Here is a 21,864-nt window from a genome sequence, read left to right as displayed (position 1 = left end):
ACTGTTTTGATTACTATAGCTTACATTAGTCTAATTTAATTTGGAGGTTGCTCATTTGAACCCGTTTTTAAAATCACTAAATTTTTACCCCAGCTCTCCCCACATTTTAGGTACATGGTGTCCTACTTTACATCCTTGTGTTTTGTGAATCCCTTGGCTGATTGTTACAGATATATTTAATTTTATTGCTTTTGTGCTTTAACTTCCATACTGGTTTTATAAGCAATAAATCTACTACTTTTATTATGTTAGTATGAATCTGTGAAATATTTTCCTTTCTTACTTTTATTTCTCTTTATGATATTTCCTTTCCACTCAAATAATCCCCTTTAATTTAAGGATGGTTTAGTGGTGATGAATTCCTTTAATTTTTGTTTGTCTGGGAAACTCTTAATCTCCACTTCTTTCTGAATGATAGCCTTGCCAGAAAGGATAATTTTGGTTACACATTTTTCCCATTTAGCACTTTGACTATATCATGCCTCTTCTTTCAGGCCTGCAAAGTTTTTGCTGAAAAATCAGCTGATAGTCTCATAGGGTTTCCATTGAATTGTTATTGTGGAGGGGTTGTTTTGTTTTGTTTTTTCTCTTACAGCTTTTTTTTTTTTTTTTTTTTTTGAGAGAGAGAGAGAGAGAGAGAAATGGGGCAGAGAGGGAGAGGGAGAGAATCTTAAGCAGGCTCCACACCCAGCACAGAGTCCAATGCAGGTTTTGATCTGACAACCCTGAAATCATGACCTGAGCCAAAACCAAGTAATGGATGCTTAACAGATTGAGCCACCCAGGCACCCCCATTCTCTTGCTGCTTTTAAAATTCTCTCTTTATCACTACCTTTTGTCATTTCAATTATCGTATGTCTTAGTGTGGATCTCCTTGGGTTGACTTTGTTGGGAGTTCCCTTTGTCTTGTAGATCTGCACATTTGTTGCCTTCCCCAGATTAGGGAAGTTTTCAGCTACTATTTCTTCAAATAAATTTTTTGCCTTCCTTTCTTCTCTTCTTCTGGGATTCCTATAATACAAATATTACTCTGCTTGCTGGCATCACTGAGTTCCCTTAACCTATTCTCATTTTTTATTATTCTTTTTTCTTGTCCTGTTTCATTTGACTTATTTCTGTTATTCTCTTTCCAAGCTCACTGATCTATCCTTCTGTTTCATCTAATCTAATATTTATTCTCTCAAATGAATTTTTAACTTCTGTAACTGTTTTATCTCTGCTTGGTTATTTTTATATTTTCTATCTCCTTCTTGAGGGTCTCATTGGATCTTCCACCCTTTTCTGAAGTCTAGTGAGTATCTTTATGATCATTCCTTTGAATTCTATATCTGTCATATTGCTTATCTCTATTTTGTTTATCTCTTTGGCTGCAATTTTGTCCTGTTCTTTCATTTGGTCCATATTCCTCTGTCTCCTCATTTTATCTAACTCTCTGTGTCTGTTTCTATGCGTTAAGAAAGTCAGCTACATTTCCTGCTTTTGAAAATAGTGACCCTATGAAGAAGAAGTCTGTAGTGCAATGCTTCCTATGCATCAAAACTTGGTGCTTCAGGGGTGTCTCCTAAATGTGCTGTGTGTACCCTACTGTAGTGATTGAGATAGGTTTGCCTTCAGGTCAGTTGTCTTCAATGGCTATCTTTGCTTGCTCTGGACAGTGTTTGGTCTCTGTGATGTTAAGGGGCCAGACTGGGTCTTCCTTGAGCTTGAATTGGGTCAGCCCAAATGCCTACTCTCAGCTCACTTGCAAGAACTATGGTCACACTGAACTGCAGGATGCTCTTTCTGCATTGTTCCCCTGAGAGATTTTCATTGGTGGGATGAGCCTGCAGTCAGACTAGATGACTGTTAGGGTTGCAGTGACCTCAAGTTGCTGGAGTCCCCCTTTGTACTGTCCCTTGTAAAGTTTTGTTGCTTGGTGGGAACAGCAGTCATATCAGATGTCTGCTCCTAGCCCACTCCTGGGGCTGCAGTTGACCTGATATATGTGGTTATCTTCCCCCTTTATCCAAGGCAAGAATCACTCTTAAGTAGTGCTTGTCACACTTGGGGCTGCTTACGCAATACCACACTTGTTGTTCAGTTGTGGATGAACTCCTGCCAAGTGGGGCTGATTTGGTGGGTTTCATACACAGGACATCTAGGGGTAGGCTTCAGAGTGTTAGCAAGTTATGTTGTTGGTCTGCTTGTGGGCAGCAGTGTGGAGGTGCTTTGGAGGAACTCCTACATAGAGGGATGGATTGGATTGGGCAGTCCAAGGAGAATGCAGGGACAGGGTGTGTTGTTAGAAAATCTTGGTGGGAAGTGTTCATGCTGGTTCTTGCAGGTGTTGGTGTATTCAGGTTGGTGGGGTGGGAGGAATAGAAATTGTTCCAGTCAGCTCCTTTGTTCTTAGAGAAGTCTCCAAAGATCCTTAATGTTCCTGTGCTTGCTCTGAGACCAGTAAATACACCTTCTTGAATACTCCTGAATACATCTCTCAAACCACTGCTTCTATGCTGTGTCTTGGTGAGATTGTTTGCTATGCTGTCCCTTTAAGGGCATGGACTCAGTTTCTTATTACCCTTAGGCTTTCCCAGAACCAAGCCCACTGATTTTTAAGGTTCCCAGTGATAAGCTTCACTGATTGTAAAAACTCACAAAATTAACTCCTTCTAGTCTTTTTTTTTTTAATATCTTATTTATTTATTGAGAGAGAGAGAGAGCACAGAGGGACACTGAGAGGGAGAAGCAAACTCCCCACTGAGCAGAGAGTCTAATGCAGGGCTTGATCCCATGACCCTGAGATCATACCCCAAGTCAAAGGCAGACATTTAACCAAGTAAGCCATCCAATGTCTCTAATTTTTTCTTTAAACTTTAATGAAAAGTATCATTTATAATAGCCAAACTATAGAAACAGCTCAAATGCCCATTGATAAATGAATAGATTAAAAAAGACATGGCATAGTCAGACAACAGAAATAAATAAAAGGCATCTAATCAGCTAAGAAGTTGTCAAACTTTCACTATTTTCAGATAACATGATACTCTACGTAGGAAACCCAAAAGACTCACCAAAAAACTGCTAGAACTGATAAAAATTTAAATAAAATTGCAGGATACAAAATCAATGTACAGGGGCGCCTGGGTGGCTCAGTGAGTTAAGCCGCTGCCTTCAGCTCAGGTCATGATCTCAGAGTCCTGGGATCGAGCCCCACATCGGGCTCTCTGCTCAGCAGGGAGCCTGCTTCCTCCTCTCTCTCTGCCTGCCTCTCTGCCTGCTTGTGATCTCTGTCTGTCAAATAAATAAATAAAATCTTTAAAAAAAAAAAACAAAAAAAAACAAAAATCAATGTACAGAAATCTGTTGCATTTCTATATACCAATAAGGAAGGTGCAGAAAAAGAAACCAAGGAATCAATCCCATTTGCAATCACACTAAAAACAATAGGATGCCTAGGAATAAGCCTAACAAAGACGTAAAGGATCTGTACTCTGATAACTATAGAACACGTATGAAAGAAAATGAAAAACCCAAAAAGAAGTTGAAAAAATTCCATGCTCATAGATTGGAAGAGCAAATACTGCTAAAATATCTATACTATCCAAAGCCATCTACACATTTAATACAATCAGTATCAAAACACCACCAGCATTTTTCACAGCGTTAGAACAAACAATCCTAAAATTTGATTGGAACCACAAAAGACACTAAATAGCCAAATAAATCTTGAAAAAGAAAAGCAAAACAAGATACATCATAATTAAGTCTTTCATGCTTTATTACAAAGCTGTGATCATCAAGACAGCATGGTACTGGCACAAAAACAGACATATGGATCAATGGAAGAGAATAGAAAACTCGGAAATGGACCTCCAAATATATGGTCAACTAATTTTTGAAAAAGCAGAAAAGAATATCCAATGGATAAGAGGTAGTTTCTTCAACAAATGGTGGGCACTTGCTGTGATGAAGACTGGGTGTTATATACAAATGATGGGTCATTGAATTATGCTCCTGAAATCAATATTATACTATATGTTAACTAACTAGAATTTAAATAAAAACTTGAAACAAACAAAGATGTGGTATATAAAATGGAATATTATTCAGCCATAAAAAATGAAATCTTGCTATTTGCAACAACATGCATGAAGCTACAGAGTATCATGTAGGCAAAATATGTCAGAGAAAGACAAATGCCATTTTATTTCACTCATATGTAGAATTTAAGAAACAAATGAGAAGGAAAAAAGAGAGAAAGCAATAGACTCTTGGGAGGGAAAATCTGATATTACAATAGGGGAGGTGGGTCAGCAGGTTGGGTGAAATAGGTGAAGGGGATTAAGGGTACACTTACCCTTTATTTTTATATATACATCTTTTGTTTGTTTGTTTCAGGTTTTTATTTAAATTCTAGCTAGTTAACACATAGTATAATATTAGTAACATTAGAGAATGTTCCGAGAGTGTAATAAGATTAAGAAATTAAATAGAAAGAAAACTGTTTCTACTTATTCAATAAGTAATTCTAGAATGAAAACTTTTTGTCCACACAGAGTTTTAAGAGAAAATTTATACACTTTATGATAAAATGCCAAGTATATACAAAGAACTTTAGGTTCTAGTCCTGTCCTCTTTTTAAGAGCTTGAATCTTTTTTAAGTTTTTTTTTTTCTCTACAAAAATAGGTTTTTTCAAAAAAGCAAAAGGCAAAAAAAAAGAGATATTTTGGTCTTTTAGGGTTTTTTGGAGGGGGCTGCTCTTTATTTTTTGTGTTTGGATTTTTTTGGGGGGGGGGTGTTGCTTTGGTTTGATTTAGTTTTATTTAAGGAGGCTCCATGCCCCACCCAGAACCCAAAGTAACAGAGAATCACCACGTTAAAAAATTTGGAAAGAATGAAATAATATTCTTTCCAATATGCAAAATGAGAAATAAAAATTCAATGGTAGGTTATGAGAGTATATGAAGATCAGATAGAGCTTTGTCTCTGCATCTGGACATACGCGTCTGGTTTGGAACAGATCCACTTCCTCTCTGTGTAATGCCTAGCACTGCTGGCACCTTTGTCATTCAAATAGGCACATTCACCTCCTCCTCTGATAGGAAAACTGCAATGGAAGAAGCAAAGTCAATCAGCTGGCCACCAGATATTTCTCCAAAAGCAGAGAGAATAAAGATAAGAAAACAAGGAAACTGACATTAAATCAGCCTCTAAATGTAAGATACATTATACCTGTCATCTCTTTAATACTAAAAATTACCCACTGAGATCTGTATCATTTCTTTTCATGGACAAAAACAACAACAACCAAACAAACCAAAACAACAGAATTTACCAAGATTCTTATAACAAGTAAAACTAGGATTCATACCTAAATCAATGAAAATACAGGGCCCATGCTATTCTCACCTTCTTCACTTTGAGAAAGAGAAGAGGGAAGAAATGATGTTATATTGCAGGTGATTTTTGTTGTTGCTGCTATTCTTGGGTCTTTATTTTCTCTTATGGTGTTCATCAGCATTTAAATGGCCTGCCACAGACATCTCAGTCAGCATTTAGACTATAAATTTTTCCTCTGTACTGTGTGAAATTGTTTCCATGTGACCTGATTTGCCTACGGTTGAGACATGCTAGCCCTTAATAAAATATATTTTTCATTTCTGTGTGATGAACAATTTTCAGCAACTGAATAGTTGACAATATATTTGCTCCTTTAAACACTTAGAGAATTAGGTGAAGTGAATATTATTATTTCAGTATTGCTGAGGAAGAAGTAAAGGTTAAAACAAAATATTTAACAAGTTTCCACAATGTGCTAGGCACTACACATACAACAGTGTATAAACATAAGTTCTAACTCTTAAAACTGAGTATCTGTCCAAGATCAAAAAGCTAGTAAGTAAGAACTAGTTTTCAAAACTACGAATGTCTTACCTAGTGCCCTTTTCACCAAAAAATAGTGATATTTTCAATGCTGAAGACTTTTTCATAACCTCATAAAGCAACTTTTCAAAACTTCCTCATGTGCTCAGACAAGAAAACATTTAGCAGAACTGTCTGAATCCAAGTCTTCCAGCATTATCTGAAATTTTCCCAGTAATATAAAGACCCGATAGATATAAGATTGAGATTAAATTTGACAATGCCAAACTATATTTGTGCTGACCATTATAATTATGATCTTGTAATGGATGCCATTACCATCACTGATCCCTATGTAAATGGTTGAACACTGAGGCAGTGATAGTTTAATATAATTTAACTTGCATTTATATAAGATTTTAAAGTTTAAGTACTGCAGCCATATACACCAAAATCTTTGATTCTCACATCAACCCTGTGAGATCAATAGAGCAAGTACAATTAATTTTGTTGTAGAGGTAAGCAACATACTTAAAGATAGTGTGTAGTTTGCTCAACGTGAAAGAGTTGGTCAATGACACACTGTTGTCAAGTTCATCATTCTACCATGCCACACGGTATTGGTTGGAGGAGGTTTCAAAACCTCTACCACCTACAATTTTTCACTTTATTCCTTTATCACTAATCCTAAAATAAAAATTCTTAGAGGATATAACTGGAGAATACATTTGATTTCATGCAAAGTAAATTCAAATACAAATAGTGCTATCATATCTTTCAGAACTTACCAGTTGCTCCATTCAGTGCCATTTATCAATTTCCATGGTTGGCCTAGTTCTCTGCTGAGCCCAATCCAGTGGTCATAAGGCCCTTTATACCTCAGTAGGAAATTCTTTTAGAAAACAAAGATGATATGCATTAACCTGTCATTATCTGACCTCTCCCAGAAGTGCTGCTTGTATGCTATGTTCTTTTTTTAAAATATTTTATTTACTTATTTGACAGAGTGAGACACAACAAGCAGGGGGTAGTGGCAGAGGGAGAGAGAGAAGCAGACTCCCTGCTGAGCAGGGAGCCTGATGTGAAGCTCAATTCCAGGACCTCATGATCATGACCTGGACCACCCAGCAGCACCTCTATACTATATTCTTAACTGCTCTTACGATTTTCTCCTTTTAAATTTTATATTGTTTTATAATACATAGAGACTAGATATGCTACAGCAACATACACACACAAATATTAAAACTAAGAGAAATTGCTGATAATTTGTTCACTTTTAATTCAGCATAGTGCTACTTTGTATTAATAATCCACAATTTGTTTATCTGTTATATTATTGGTTTCCACCAGTATTATTATAAAGGTTTGAAGTTATTATAAAGGTTGTAATGAAGTTATTATAAAGGTTGTAATGACATTTTTGGCACCTGTCCTGGAATGGATGATCCAGCCACAGTGGATACTTATTGTCAATTTTACTAAATGACACCAAACTCCTTTTTTATGTCATCGTAAGAAATTACACTCACACCAGCATTATAGGCCTGTTTTCCATGCTATACATCCTTGTTAACACTTAGAGTATTTTTTATTATTACAAGTATTAATTTCACTATAATTAAATGTGTGATTTTCCCTTATGATTAGTAGATTTGTGATTTAATGACTTCTTAGGGAAATTATTACTCTTTTGTAGTCATAAACATATTTATTTTTGCTTTTCCTTGAGGTATAGAGTTGGGATACTGACTTTTATATTTTTTTTTTTCTTTAAGGTATGCATTTACAACTCTGAATTTCCTTCTTATATTGCTTTTACCACATATCATGAATTTTGGTATGTTGTGTTTTCATTTCATTTGTCTCAAGGTATCTTCTAATTTCCCTTGTGATTTCTTTTTTGTTCACTGGATATTTAACAGGGAGTTGTTTAACTTCAACACATTTCCAGTTTTCTTTCTGTTGATTTCTAGTTTCATTCTATTGTAACTGCAAAAAGAACCTTATATGATTTCAATCTTTTCAAATTTACTAACTTGTTTTGTGGCCTATCATATGATCTATCCCAACAAACATTCCATGTGCACTTGAGAAGAATATGTGTTCTGTTGTTGGGAGGAGTTTTCTGCATGTCTCCTACATCTAATTGGTTTGCAGAACTGTTCAAGACTTCTATTTCCTCACTGTTCTTCTCTTTGGTTGTTCTACCCATTATTGAAGTCTTCAGCTATTATAATAGAACAATTTCTCATTTCACTTATGTCAATTGTTCCTTCATATATTTGGGGTTTGTGTTATTAAGGTACCACATGTTTATAATTGTTAGATCTTACTGTATCAAAATTTGTATCAAGATATAATATCCTTCTTTGTGTCATAAAATTTTTTGCTTTTGTCTATTTCATCCAACAAGAATATAGTCACACAGCTCTATTTTGGTAACTATTTGCGTGTAGTATCTTTTTCCATCCTTTCATTTTAAACTTCTTTGTGTTTTTATATCTATGGTGAGTCTCTGAGAGAGAACATACAGATGGATCTCGTTTTGTTTTCATCCAACTTCCAGTCTCCACCTTTTAATCAGATAGTTTCATCCATTTACATTTAATATGATTGCCCATAAAGAAGGACTTGCTTCTACCATTCATCTTTTTTTAAGTAGGTTCCACTCCCAGTGAGGAATCCGTATTTATTTTTTACACCTCTTATATGTTCTTTATTCTCTAATTTCTCTATTATTGTATTTTTTATTGAGTTGAGCTTTTGTAAGTGCCATTTTTATTCCCTCTTTCTTTTTCTGTATGGATTTTAGTAATTTTATTAGTGGTTACCTTGGGGGTTGCAATTAACATCTTAAACTTATAACAATCTAGTTTATAATATGAACTTGGTTTTAGTACTGTATAAATATTTTGCCCCTATATATCTCCAACATTGTCTTTATATTATTGTCATAGATTATATGTATATTATGTACATATATGTATATTATATTATACATTGCAAGCACATTAACACAGATCTATAATACTATATTATGAATTCATCTTGTAAATCTTTTCTGAAAAAAAGCAAGTTACAAACTAAACCAAGAGTATAGCAATACTGGCTTTTGTAATTTATCTGTGTGGTTAACTTTATGAGTGTTCTTTATTATTTTGGCTCTGAGTTACTATCTAATGTACTTTAATTTCAGACTTTACAGTTGCTTAAGGATGGGTCTACTACTAAGAAAATCCCTTAGCTGCTGTTTGTCTAGAAGTGTTTTAATTTTTTCCCCATTCTGAAAGACAGTTTCAACAGATACAGAATTATTTTTTTAAAGATTTTATTTATTTGTCAGAGAGATAGAGCATAAGCAAGGAGAGCAGCAGGTGGAGGGAGAAGCAGACTCCCTACTGAGCAAGGAGCCCAGTGTGGGACTAAATCCCAGGATCCAGCGATCACAACATGAGCCGAAGGCAGATGCTTAAACAACTGAGCCAACCAGGTGTCCCAACAGATAAAGAATTATTGATCAGCAGGGTTTTTTGCAGAATTTTTTTTTAAAGATTTTATTTATTTATTTGACAGAGAGACAGATCACAAATAGGCAGAGAGCCAGGATGAAAGAGAGGGGGAAGCAGGCTCCCTGCCAAGTAGAGAGCCCGATGCGGCGCTTGATCCCAGGACCCTGAGACCATGACCTGAGCTGAAGGCAGAGGCTTATCCCGCTAAGCCACCCAGGTGCCCACAGCATTTTTTTTTTTTTAAGATTTTATTTATTTATTTGACAGAGATCACAAGTAGGCAGAGAGGCAGGCAGAGAGAGAGGAAGGGAAACAGGCTCCCTGCTGAGCAGAAAGCCTGATGCAGGGCTCCCATCCCAGGACCCCGGGATCATGACCTGAGCTGAAGGCAGAAGCTTTAACCCACTGAGCCACCCAGGTGCCCCCAGAATTTTTAAAATATGTAATTCCACAGTTTTCTGGCTTCTATAGTATCTCAGGATAAATCAACTATTAATCTTACTAAGGATCCCAGGTACCTGACTAGTCCCTCCTCTTGCTGCTTTCAAATTTCTCTCTTTGGGTTTTGACTACTTGACTCTAATTTGTCTTCGTGGGGATTTCTTTGAATTTATCTTGCTTAGGGATTTGTTGAGACTCTTGGACATGTATATTCATCTCCTTCCTCAACTTTGGGAAAATTTGGGCCATTATTTCTTTACATATTTTTCCTACTTCTTTTTCTCTTTTCTTTCTGAGATCCCTACAATGCATATATTGATTTGCTTGATGACACTACTGTTCCTTCGGGATCTGTTCATTTATCTTTGGTTTCTTTTCTTTTCTTTCTATTCCCAAACAGGATACATTCAATTGTGTTATCTTCAAGTTGCTGATCCTTTCTTCTTCCTGTTCAAATATGCTTTTGACTCCTCTAGTGAGTTTTTCATTTCAATCATTGTACTTTCAGCTTGAGAATTTCTATTTTGTTCCTTTAATAATGCCTACTTTTTATTGATATTCTCATTTTATTTATATACCATTTTCCTGATTTCTTTTACTTTGTCTGTCTATGGTTTTCTTTAGTTCATTGACCATAATTAGGACAGTAGATTATACATCTTTGACTAATATTTCCAATGACTGGGCTCCTTCAGGGATGGTTTCTGTCAGATATATCTCCCTGTGAATAGGCTATGCTTTCTATTCATCTTTATGCTTTGTAATTTCTTTGTTCAGAACTGGACATTAAGAATATTTTATGTGTTAGCTCTGGGAATATAATTATTTTCTTCAAAGATTTTTGAATTTTGATTATTGAGATTTGGAGCCATCTGTTTGTGACTTTTCTAATAATTTTTGGAAAAAGTGTATTCCCAACTCTGTGTGGTCACTGAAATTTTTATTCTTTTATTTTTAAGGTCAGCCAGTTACCAGCCAAAGATTTTCTTAAATGCCTGGCTCCCAAAAGGGGGAAAAAAACCAAGCACAGTTTCTGTAAATCCCTTGGAAATCACTTCAGTTGGAAGGAGTTGAAGAAAAAATGGCAGCCCATCTCTGTATCTTCCCCTCAGCAATGAAAAGCAGCACTCAAAAATCAAAACACAGGGGTACCTGGGTGTCCCAGTGGGTTAAGCCTCTGCCTTCGGCTCAGGTCATGATCCCAGGGTCCTGGGATTGAGCCCCATGTTGGGCTCTCTGCTCAGCAGGAAGCCTGCTTCTCCCTCTCCCTCTGCCTGCCTCTCTGCCTGGTTGTGATCTCTCTCTCTATCAAATAAATAAATAAAATGTTTTTGTTTTTTTTTAAATCACAACACGTAACCAAAATATTTGAAGAACAATGCTCTTATTGGCCATCCTGGTTCCAGCAAGTTTTACCAGGAACATGGCCAGAAGTATCCATGGCTCCCAGCCATGATGAAGTATGGAGAATGGTAGCCACTGAGTGGGAAAGTTGAAACTCACTGGGATTAAGTAAAATTTACTAACCTCTTCATTAAGTTAACCCGTGGATGCTACAAGACTCCAGAGTTCCAAAACAGTTACTTGAGGAAGTTTCTGCTAGCTCAATAGTTGTACAGATTTAGGTACAGATTCCAGAAGCCACTGCTCCTTTTCATTGCTGAGGGGAAGATACAGAGATGGGCTGCCATTTTTTCTTCAACCCCTACAAACTGAATTGATTTCCAAGGGATTTCCAGAAACAGTACTTGTTTTTTTCCCCTTTGGGGAGTGAATTGGGGGGGGTCGTTTTTATTTTTAATTCTAGGTAAAACTATTTTCTTACCAGTTCCTGGATGGTTTCAACTTGAACAAGATCAGCACCGTGTGAGTCACAAAACCTCTGGCTGAATGTCCAATTCTTGAAGTCATCAGAAAAATAGAAACACTTTCTTTGGAAACCAATCCAGCTTTCTGGACATGCAGCTTCAAGACACTCTGATGATATCCGATGCAATTTTCTACCAGTTACTAAAAATAAAAACAACTTGCTTTTATATTTTCCTATTTATATTACCAAGTGCTTTCTAATACACTTTTCAATGGTCATGTGAAATACTAAATGTATTATCCTTCTTTTTCAAATGAGGAATAGAATTCTGAAAGTCATTGCATACACTACATAATAAATGTCAAAGCTAAGGTTCAACTAATGTCTTAGTGGGTTGATTGAAAAAAGAATTAATAATGCCTTAAACTCTGGACTACTGTTACCTTTCCTTAATGCCAAGTAATCAATAGCAACATTTTATCAGCCTTAGAGAACAGATAGTTCAAGAGCTCTAGATTCTTTCCTAAATAAAATGAAGGGCAGGGTATAGATATCTTTTGTGAATAAGGTTTCTTGAGATGAAATCACCAGATATATGTCTAAATAGTCCTATGAGGATAAAGTCAGTGATATCATTGGGAATGATGGAAAATAACAGGCCCACAGTCCTATTCATATGTAACAGGATTATTGAAAGGCCAGAGAGGTCTATATTTTGTAAGCCACAATGTTTTTGTGGTCCTCTTTTCTTTCTAATATCATCTCAGCCTATGTCCTCACTAACATATTATTTAAAATTACTGAATTCTTGGCCAATATTCAAACATAAACACAATTTCATAAATCATACACACTCAGCTTATACAGCTCTATTTTGATGTGTCCTCCATAAGGATTTGCACACAATACCTTTGAAGTAATTTTAGTTGAAAATTTAATTTCAATTATATTGTACACCTGAAACTAATATAATATTATATGTCAGTTATAGCTCATTTTTCACATATCCTTAATCCAAAGAAAAATTTTTAAAAAGAAAATGTAATTTGAGAGTAAATTTATATATAAAATATACAAAGTATATAATTACATGTTTATAAATAAAAATTATGAGTATATAAATATATATATGTATACCTGTAGAGTAAAACTACATGATAAAAGGCCTAGCAATAATATAAATTAAAGCACAATATGGTTGAAAACTGGGTTCTACCTTATGCAGGCTCTGGTCCTTCTATTAAGCTTGCAATACTATGACCTCTATATTACACAATTAAAATCAAAGACCCAACTTACAAGGTAATTAGAATTTAACTCAGTGAAATTTTTTAAAAATTAGGAAGTGTAAGGAACAGGAAAATTATCTGTAAGTCCTCTCTTCTTTTGGAAAGTGGATTTCTCTAGATGAACAAAGATTACAATTCACTTACCTGACAAACCCACTAGTATTGCAATCACTATAATTATAAGCAATATGATTATGCATAAAACCAAGAGTCGATTCAGAGTATCGGTAATAGAATGCTTCCTTGGATGCAGATTACCTGGAAAAAAACATAATTAAAAATGTGTTTTTGTTTTTGTTTATATTAAATGCAGAATAGACATCAGGCTAGTAGAAGAATTAACCATCAAAATGCTACTTCCACTCCATTCCTTTCCACTAGAGGGGGCAATTGTCCTGTTATTTTGTGAATTTGCAATTTCCGTTCTTGATTTAATTGTTCACAGAAATTAAAATTGATCTTAACATACAACCCATGAACTGCTTTGCATGCCTCCCAAAAACTAAACACAAATCTCTTGCTGCTTCCAGTCCGCGACGAGAGAAGAATTGGGCACACACAAGTCAGCAGCAAAAGACTGGGAGCAGGGGACAACAGTCGAAAAGGACTGCTGCCCCGAGCAACTCCACCATCTCACTTGTATTGGATAGAAAAGAGTAGCCAACAGAAGGATCATGGTCAAATGTTAGTCACGTCTTCCAGGCAAGCAAGGAGGAGAATAAAGTTTATAGTTAAACAAGCACATTCAAAGGACTCATCTAACTAACAACGGGCACTTCTGGGAAGAGAAAGGAGTGATAACGGAAAAGGGAAGCAGGCGGTTTTCGTTCCACCCTGAGCTGACCGGGCGTTCCCCGGTGCTCGGCTTCCCTGAAGCAGGTGTCGTTCAGCCCTGGGCGGGACCGGCGTTCCTGGCTGCCCCGCTTCTGTGAAGGGGCGGCCTTCCGCCCTGAGCGAGCCGGGCGTCCCCAGCTGCCCAGCTGGTCCTATATCGTCCTTCTCCCCAAAGACCTGTTGCCAGTATATGTATTTCTTAAGGCCATATCTAAATGGGCTTGGTAACTAGTAAAATCCTCCAGGGGTTACAGTTTAAGTAACAAATTGTTCCGAGGGGCAGCAGCAAATCTCATTAAAGTTTCAGACCCAGGTACCAATTTAATAGAAATACAAGAGATTGAGAATCATGTCAATTAAAAAACATTCTACGTAATTCTACATAATTAATTATCTTGCATCTTAAAGAAAAAAGTGAAAAGCAAATTTTAAAAAGCAATCATGGGGGAACCTTTTGATTAAAATGGACTTAAAGGGCACCTGGGTGGCTCAGTGGGTTAAGCCGCTGCCTTCGGCTCAGGTCATGATCTCAGGGTCCTGGGATCGAGTCCCGCATCGGGCTCTCTGCTTGGCAGGGAGCCTGCTTCCTCCTCTCTCTCTTTCTGGCTGCCTCTCTGCCTACTTGTGATCTCTCTCTGTCAAATAAATAAACAAATAATCTAAATAAATAAATAAATAAATAAAAGAAAATGGACTTAAAGTGCTTTCTTTTCTAAGTCAAAATTAAAGTGAGATAATGATTCTCCTAAAAGTCAATTTAGTTTGATTCAAGAGAATACCTGGAGGGCCTCTGAACTTGGTAGCAAGCTTCTTTCTCTGACAAAGACAGTATTTAATAAGGATGCTCAACTTAGAATAATTCATTAAGCTGTGTATTTGTTTTGTACAATTTTCTACATTTGCATTGTAGCTCAAAACATTCTACATTATCTAAAACCTCTTGTAAATTTTTAAATATTTTATTTATTTACTTAATTGATAGAGACACAGCTGAGAGAGGGAGCAGGGAGTGGGAGAGAAAGAAGCAGGCTTCCCACTGAGCAGGGAGCCCCACGCAAGGCTTGATCCCAGAACCCTGGGATCATGACCTGAGCCGAAGGCAGACACTTAAGGACTGAGCCACCCAGGTACCCCTAAAACCTCTTGTAAATTTTAAAATCATGTAAAATTTAAATCATTGGAACTTCTGACTCCATCTCTTGGCTACCACACACTCTCTTAGCTCCTTCATCTAGAGATGTTCTTGGCTAAACAGGCATATTTCTCTGTAACATTCTATCCACACTAGGGACACCTGGGTGGCTCAGTTGGTTGGGTGACTGCCTTCAGCTCAGGTTCTGATCCTGGAGTCCTGGGATTGAGTCCCGCATCAAGCCCCCACCTCCGTGGGGAGTCTGCTTCTCCCTCTGACCTTCTCCCCTCTCACGCTCTCTTTCACTCTCTCTCTTTCTCTAAGATAAATAAAATCTTAAAAAATATATTCTATCCACACTAGAAAGCTTTTCATTAACGTTTACCAGATTGACCACTGGTTGATATACGTGCAGGAAAGATGTGAATAACCCTACAAAGGATCCAAAAAGTGAGCTTACTTTGGAATCTAAGCAGACAGAATGCCTGAATTTAGCCAGAGTAATTGCTTGCTAAAACCAAAAATTTAAATAAAGTCAAAAGTCTCACAACAAAATATTCATTCAACATGTCCAGAATACAGTCCAAAATTACTCAGCATATGAATAACCATGAAAATTTCAACTTCCACGGGAAAAGACAATCAAGAGAAGCCAATGGTGAGATGACACAGATGTTGGAATTATCTGACATATACCTTAAAGCAGCTGTTGTAGAAATACTCATAATACCAAATGAATAAAGAAATAAATGAAGTCATTTAACAATAATTAGGAATCATATTTTCCTCATCTGAAATGCCTTCTCTCTAAATTGATTACTATTTCTACCAAAGACAAAAATATTTTTTTTTCCTAAATTATGACACTTCAGTTTTTCCCAACTGGTACAAAACACTTTTTTTTTCACTTATTAAGTCATCATATAAAGCCTCAAATACAAGGTTGGTTTTTTTTTTTTTTAGATTTTATTTATTTATTTGACAGAAAGAGATCACAAGCAGGCAGAGAGGGAATCCGGGATTTGGGGGAGAAGCATACTCCCTGCTGAGCGGAGAGCCTGATGTGGGGCTCTATCTCAGGACCCTGAGATCATGACCTCAGCCAAAGGCAGAGGTTTAACCCACTGAGCCATCCAAGTGCCCACAAATACAAATTTTTTGTTTTATTTTTTGAAGTTTCAAGCTTCGCCGGGTGCCTAGGTGGCTCAGTGGGTTAAGGTCCCGGGGTCCTAGGATTGAGCCCTGCATCAGGCTCTCTGCTCGGTGGGGAGCCTGCTTCCCCCACGCCCCCTGCCTGCTTCTCTGCCTACTTGTGATCTCTGTCTAATAAATAAATTAAATCTTTAAAATACAAAGTAAGATAATTCTATTTGAATGCTCTATTGTTTTTCCTTTGACTTCTGTTTATGGTTTTTATTTGTTAGACTCTTTATTTAAACTTTCCTTTTTAATTCTTTCTTTCCTATGAGATTTCATTATAGATTTTTTACCTTACTTATTTTTAAAGATATTATTTATTTATTTAAGAGAGGGAGTCCACGAGCTGGGAGAAGGGGCAGAGGGAAAGAGAGAAGCAGACTCCTTGCTGAGCAGGGAGTTGGATGTGGGGCTCAATCCCAGAATCCTGAGATCATGACCTGAGCCAGGGCAGACACTTAACTGACTAAGCCACCCAGGTATCCCCCTTTTTGCCTTACTTAATAATAATAATACCATATGTCAATATAACACTTTCAACAATGTATTGCTCTTTTCAGTAAAATTATTTTTTAATAATTAGTAAGTGTGTAATAAATTAAATTTATATTCATAATAATATAAATAAATATTTAAGGGACGCCTGGGTGGCTCAGTTGGTTAGGCAGCTGCCTTCGGCTCAGGTCATGATCCCAGCGTCCTGGGATCGAGTCCCACATCGGGCTCCTTACTCCGCAGGAAAGCCTGCTTCTCCCTCTGACTCTGCCTTCCACTCTGTCTGCCTGTGCTCACTTTTGCTCGCGCTCTCTCTCTGACAAATAAATAAAATCTTAAAAAAAAAAACAACTTTAAATAAATATTTAAAATAATAAACAGAATTAATATTAATATTGATAAAATAATGTTAATGAATAATTTATAATAAATAATGAATTTATTTAGTTAAGAAGAAAGAGACACTCTTAAACAGATTCCATGCAGAAACTGGAGCCCAGTGTGGGGCTCCGTCTCATGACCCTGACACCATGACCTGACCCAAAATCAAGAGTCGGGTGCTTAACCAACTGTACCACTCAGGTGCCCCTCAGTAAAATTAATTTTATTAATGTTTATTAATTTTTAATTTCATCATTTAATGTTTAATTTAATATTTTAAATTTTAATATTTAACAGCTGGTTGATGGGTTATTAATAATATTAATATTGATAAAATAGTATGTGTTTCAGTGACACTAATTTTTAAATATTTATTCTCAATCATAAGTTTAACCTGACCCACATTTTCTTACAACTTTCTCTAATAGTTCTCTCTCCTTACTTGTTAGGACAAGTGTACTTAAGTAACTGCATAGTTTTACAAAAATTATAAACTAATTTATAAACTTCAGCACTCCATCTCTCATCCTTGAAAAGTCCCTGTGCAGAAACTAGATCCCATCACTGCTATAATCTTACCACCTCAGTGCCCACATTCATGACATACAGCCCATCTTCTTACTTGAGTCTGTCAATTCCACTGCTTCACTGTCTTTCTTCAGTTGATTGCCATCATGCATTTTGTGCTCAGTTTTTACAGAATAGCTCACTCAGTTGGCAATTTCATCTCCAGAATGTGAAAAAAACGAGAAAAACTCACATTCTGGTTAGAACTTCCTCTAACTGAAGCTTTGGCTTCGGTTTATACATGACTAAAAAGGAAAGAGAAAGAAGCGATGCTGAAAACCACTTGCTACAGCAAATGCCTCTTATGGTTCTCAGCATAAAAGTGGTAACTCTCAACTTGTAGTCCGCAGAAGTAAATGTAAATTTTCAGGTTTATCCTATTTTGCATTTTTTCATGATTTTGTTGTCAAAGAGGACAGAAAGTAAACCTTGATAAATTCCACATTTTCTTGGAATTCCTACACAGATGACAGAACTAATAATGATACTTTTACTATTATTCTCATGGTGTGTTAACATAAAACTATGGTTTATTGTCCCTTACCATGATACAGAAGTATGGATGAAAGACTTAAGTATGTGTTCTCATTTAATTAGTACAACTAAATAATGAGGCTAATATTACCATTTTTATTTTAAAATAAGCTTCTTGAGTAAAGACTAATTTGTCTTTAAATTCACAGATACTGACAGACTACTTTGATTTAGAAATGATTCTAAATAATTTAGATTGATTTAGAAACTGCTTTGAAAGTTTAAGACCCTACATAGTCAGTAAAGGTCAAATGTTGATTCCCCTGACTCCTCTGACATTTATAAATTATACTCCTCATACACTCATAAAATCTCAGTTTCTATTCCTGAAACAGCTCCTCACTGTGAGAAAAAGAAACAGAAAAATTAGTTCTTACAGTCATGATGATGTGTTAGCTGAACAAAACAGTGAGGCTGAAATGGCAGAAGGGCTCCAGTTGAAGGGAACTGTGTTCATCTATGCCCAAAGAGAAGAGAACATGGAATGTAACCGAGAAACCTCCTGATATTTAAGATGGCTGGAACACAACCTGTGAAGGGTGAAACATGAGAAAATAACTTTCTAATTAACTCTATACTAAACTGTGCATTTCATGACTTCTAAGCCCTAAGATCTTGTTCACTTTCTTATGAAACCCTGTGCTGACACCATACTTAAGATACACTGGCATGTTTTTTGCATGGTGAAAGGACAGAGGACACAGAGAACTATTTTAATTTCACTTAGGAAAAGGATTTTTCCTTTTCTGAAACAAGATTTTTTTCTAAAATTAGGCATGTATTTAAGAGACAGAAATAAGTGACTAATTATCTGTGAAAATAAAAAAGTTCCTTCAGAGCTATTACTAGTCAATAGAAAAAACTACCCCAAGTGACTAATGTAAAAGTAAATTTAGGGAAACCTGGGTAGCTCAGTTATTAAGCATCTGCCTTCGGCTCTGGTTATGATCCCGGGGTCCTGAGATCCAGTCCCATGTCAAGCTCCTTGCTCAGCAGGGAGCCTGCTTCTCCCTCTCCCACACCCCTGTTTGTGTTCCATCTCTCACTTTGTCTCCTCTCTCTGTCAAAAAAATAAATAAAATCTTTTAAAAAAATAAAATAAAATAAATCTTAGCAGATTTTGTTTTGTTGAAACACATCAGTGATAAAAAAAATTATACAAAACAGCAAAATCTCATGAAAATTATTTAGTCTTACTTGAACTCCGCCCCACTTTTCTTGGTCTTTCTTCTAGTTTCAGATAACACCATTTCCCACAAGTGCAGAACACTGGCCGGAGATTTTTCCGATAGTCCAGTGCCTACGTTTAAATATTTTGAATGTCAATGTTTCTTCAAGGGTAGGAGAAATGGTGTGTTTCATCCTAATGCATTATGCTAGGCTCTGAGAGGAGTGAGAGAAGCCCACTAGGCAAGCAACTATTGTTAACTAGCTCAGCAAAGGAAGTACCCTCTTCAGGAAGCAAACACACTGAGCATGAGTAGTCAATGATGAATTGCAACTGGACTGAAAAATGACTGTGCACAGGACCAGCTACACAGACATACTGTCTGTCCAGCAGCAGATCTCCATGCTCAAAAGGGCTTTCCACTTGTTTAATATGCTGCCATCAATGTCTTCAAATTATTACTACTATTTAAACAAGACACTCCGTGTTTTTATTTTGCACTTGACACTGCAAATTATGTAGTGGGTCCTGACTCTGTGTGCAGGAAAGAGGTGAATTAGTTTTGACCCCACCTAACAGAGCTTTCATTTTTTACTTAAATGGGTTTATTAAATTTTCAGATTATTATAGAGTCATATGTAGTTATGAGAAATATTATAGAAAGAACCCATTTTCCCTTTAGCCAGTTTCCCTGAGAGTAACATTTTAAAAAACTACAGTATGTTTAGTTTCCATGTCTTTGCTTAGTAAAAATCTCACAAACATTAATTCACCAACATCATACAGTATTTATATATACACATTCACATATATAGAAAAGGAAATTGTGCCAACCCTAAAATAAAGTTGAATCAAGGAGAATACATTAAAATTGATTAATTAATTAACTAACCAATTAATTAAAGCCACAGTATGATATCACAGCCAAGATAATGACACTGACACTGTCAGGATACAGAACCATTCCATTACCACATGGTTCCATCAGCAGGGCTTAACACCAGAAACTTTAAAAATCAGCAAGCTTGGCTCTGAGAGAGCCTGAGAAACTGAGTCCCAACCCTTAAAGAAACAGTATAACAAACAACCCTAAGTATAACACAAAAGCAGCAGTTTGAAGAGCATATGGGATACACAGGAAGATGTATTTCTTAGTATCAAAGCATATACAACAGGGGCAGATACCTTTGGGAGACTTCTCCAATAACAAAGAAGCTGGGTGGTGCCATTTCTCTCCCCCGCCCACTAGCCTATATACACAGATATCTATGGGAATCAGTCCAAACACTCTCCACCTAGATTTTCTAACAATGTGCCCTGTCCCTGCATTCTCTTGCAGACTGCACCATTGGGATGATTATCCCAATTCAGCAGAGTCCCTCTAAAGTGGTTGCCGGTCTTATCCTGCAAACATCCTCAAAATGACCAGCACCACTCCACAGTGACCTGCCCTGAGAACAGGGTATGAAACCACACACACCAGTATGACTATGGCCCCAGAAATGGGCTGAGGGCAGGCATCTATTTTGACCCAACACCAGCCAAGGTGGCCTAAGACTAGCCTCTTAACAGCACAGGGACCAAACTCTGCATATAATAAACAAAGAGAGCATTGCAGACAACTGGAATGAAAGCAAAAACATCTCAACCACAACAGTAGAGCACATACAACACACTTAGGAGACACCCCTGACACACCAAGTTCTGATGCACAGGGAACATTGCACTACAGGGCATTACTGAAACCCTTCTTCATAAACCCACTGTTTTTAAAAGCAGACAATATTGCCAACTTTCCTAACACATAGAAACAGACACAGAGAAATAGACAAAATGAGGAGACAGGGGAATGTGTCCCATATGAAAGAACAGGGCATAATCACAGAAAAAAAAAAAAAAAAACTAAGCAAAACAAAGATAAGCAATATGTCAGATAAAGAATTCAAAAGGTTGGTCCTAACGATCCTCACTAGACTTGAGAAAAGAGCAAAAGAGCCGATGAGACCTTCAACAAAGAGAAAAGTCAAAAAGAACCAGACGGAGATAAAGAACTCAATTACTAAAATTAAAAATACACTAAAGGGAAAAATATACACTAGAGAGAGCAGAAGAACAAATCAAGGAGCTGGAAGATAAAGTAGTGGGAATGTATCAAGCTGAACAAGGAAAAGAAAAAAAAACTAATAAAAAATATGAATATGTTAAGAGAACTCAGCAATGTCATCAAGCATAATAACATTTGCATTATAGAGATCCCAAAAGGAGAAGAGAAAAGAGGCAGAAAATTTCATTGAAGAAATAATAGCTGAAAATCTCCCTAATCTGAAGAAGGAAACAGAAACCCAGATCCAGGAAGCACAAGAAAGCCTAAGAAAAATCAACCCAAGGACGTCCATACCAAGACACACAATCATTAAAATGGCAAAAAGTAGTGATAGAGAATTTTAAAAGGAATGAAAGAAAGGAAAACAGTTACATACATATAAGCCCCATGAGACTGTTAGCTGATTTCTTAGCCTTTCACGAGGCCGGAATGGAGTGGCATGATATATTCAAAGTGCTCAGAGTAAGAAACCTGTAGCTAAGAATACTCTGTCCAGCAAAGATATCATTCAGAATTGAAAGGGTGATAAAGGGTTTCCCAAACAAATTTAAAGAA

The 21,864-nt window shown here is 36.6% G+C and overlaps 1 protein-coding gene across 14 annotated transcripts in view; it reads right to left on the bottom strand.

Annotated features, from left to right (window-relative positions):
• Positions 1-3,742: 3,742 nt before the first annotated feature.
• CLEC2D (C-type lectin domain family 2 member D) overlaps positions 3,743-21,864 on the bottom strand; it is a 32,126-nt gene continuing 14,004 nt past the window's right edge. For 7 of the 14 annotated variants that reach the window (XM_082738348.1, XM_082738343.1, XM_082738347.1 and 4 more), the window contains 6 exons: positions 18,415-18,567; positions 17,559-17,748; positions 13,042-13,155; positions 11,624-11,808; positions 6,634-6,737; positions 3,743-5,090 (listed from right to left, as the gene is read on the bottom strand). In XM_082738348.1, coding sequence (XP_082594474.1) covers positions 4,952-5,090; positions 6,634-6,737; positions 11,624-11,808; positions 13,042-13,155; positions 17,559-17,616 — 600 coding nt within the window. In that variant the 5' untranslated portion in view covers positions 17,617-17,748; positions 18,415-18,567 and the 3' untranslated portion in view covers positions 3,743-4,951. Of the gene's footprint in view, positions 5,091-5,392; positions 5,514-6,633; positions 6,738-11,623; positions 11,809-13,041; positions 13,156-17,558; positions 17,749-18,414; positions 18,568-19,234; positions 19,439-21,864 lie in introns of those variants that run through there. The other 7 variants (XR_014313702.1, XR_014313703.1, XM_082738346.1 and 4 more) reach the window with 4 other exon arrangements.

This window comes from Mustela nivalis (genome assembly GCF_964662115.1).
Source record: "Mustela nivalis genome assembly, chromosome: 7".
Lineage (NCBI taxonomy): Eukaryota > Metazoa > Chordata > Mammalia > Carnivora > Mustelidae > Mustela > Mustela nivalis.
This window is presented reverse-complemented; position numbering and strand designations above follow the sequence as displayed.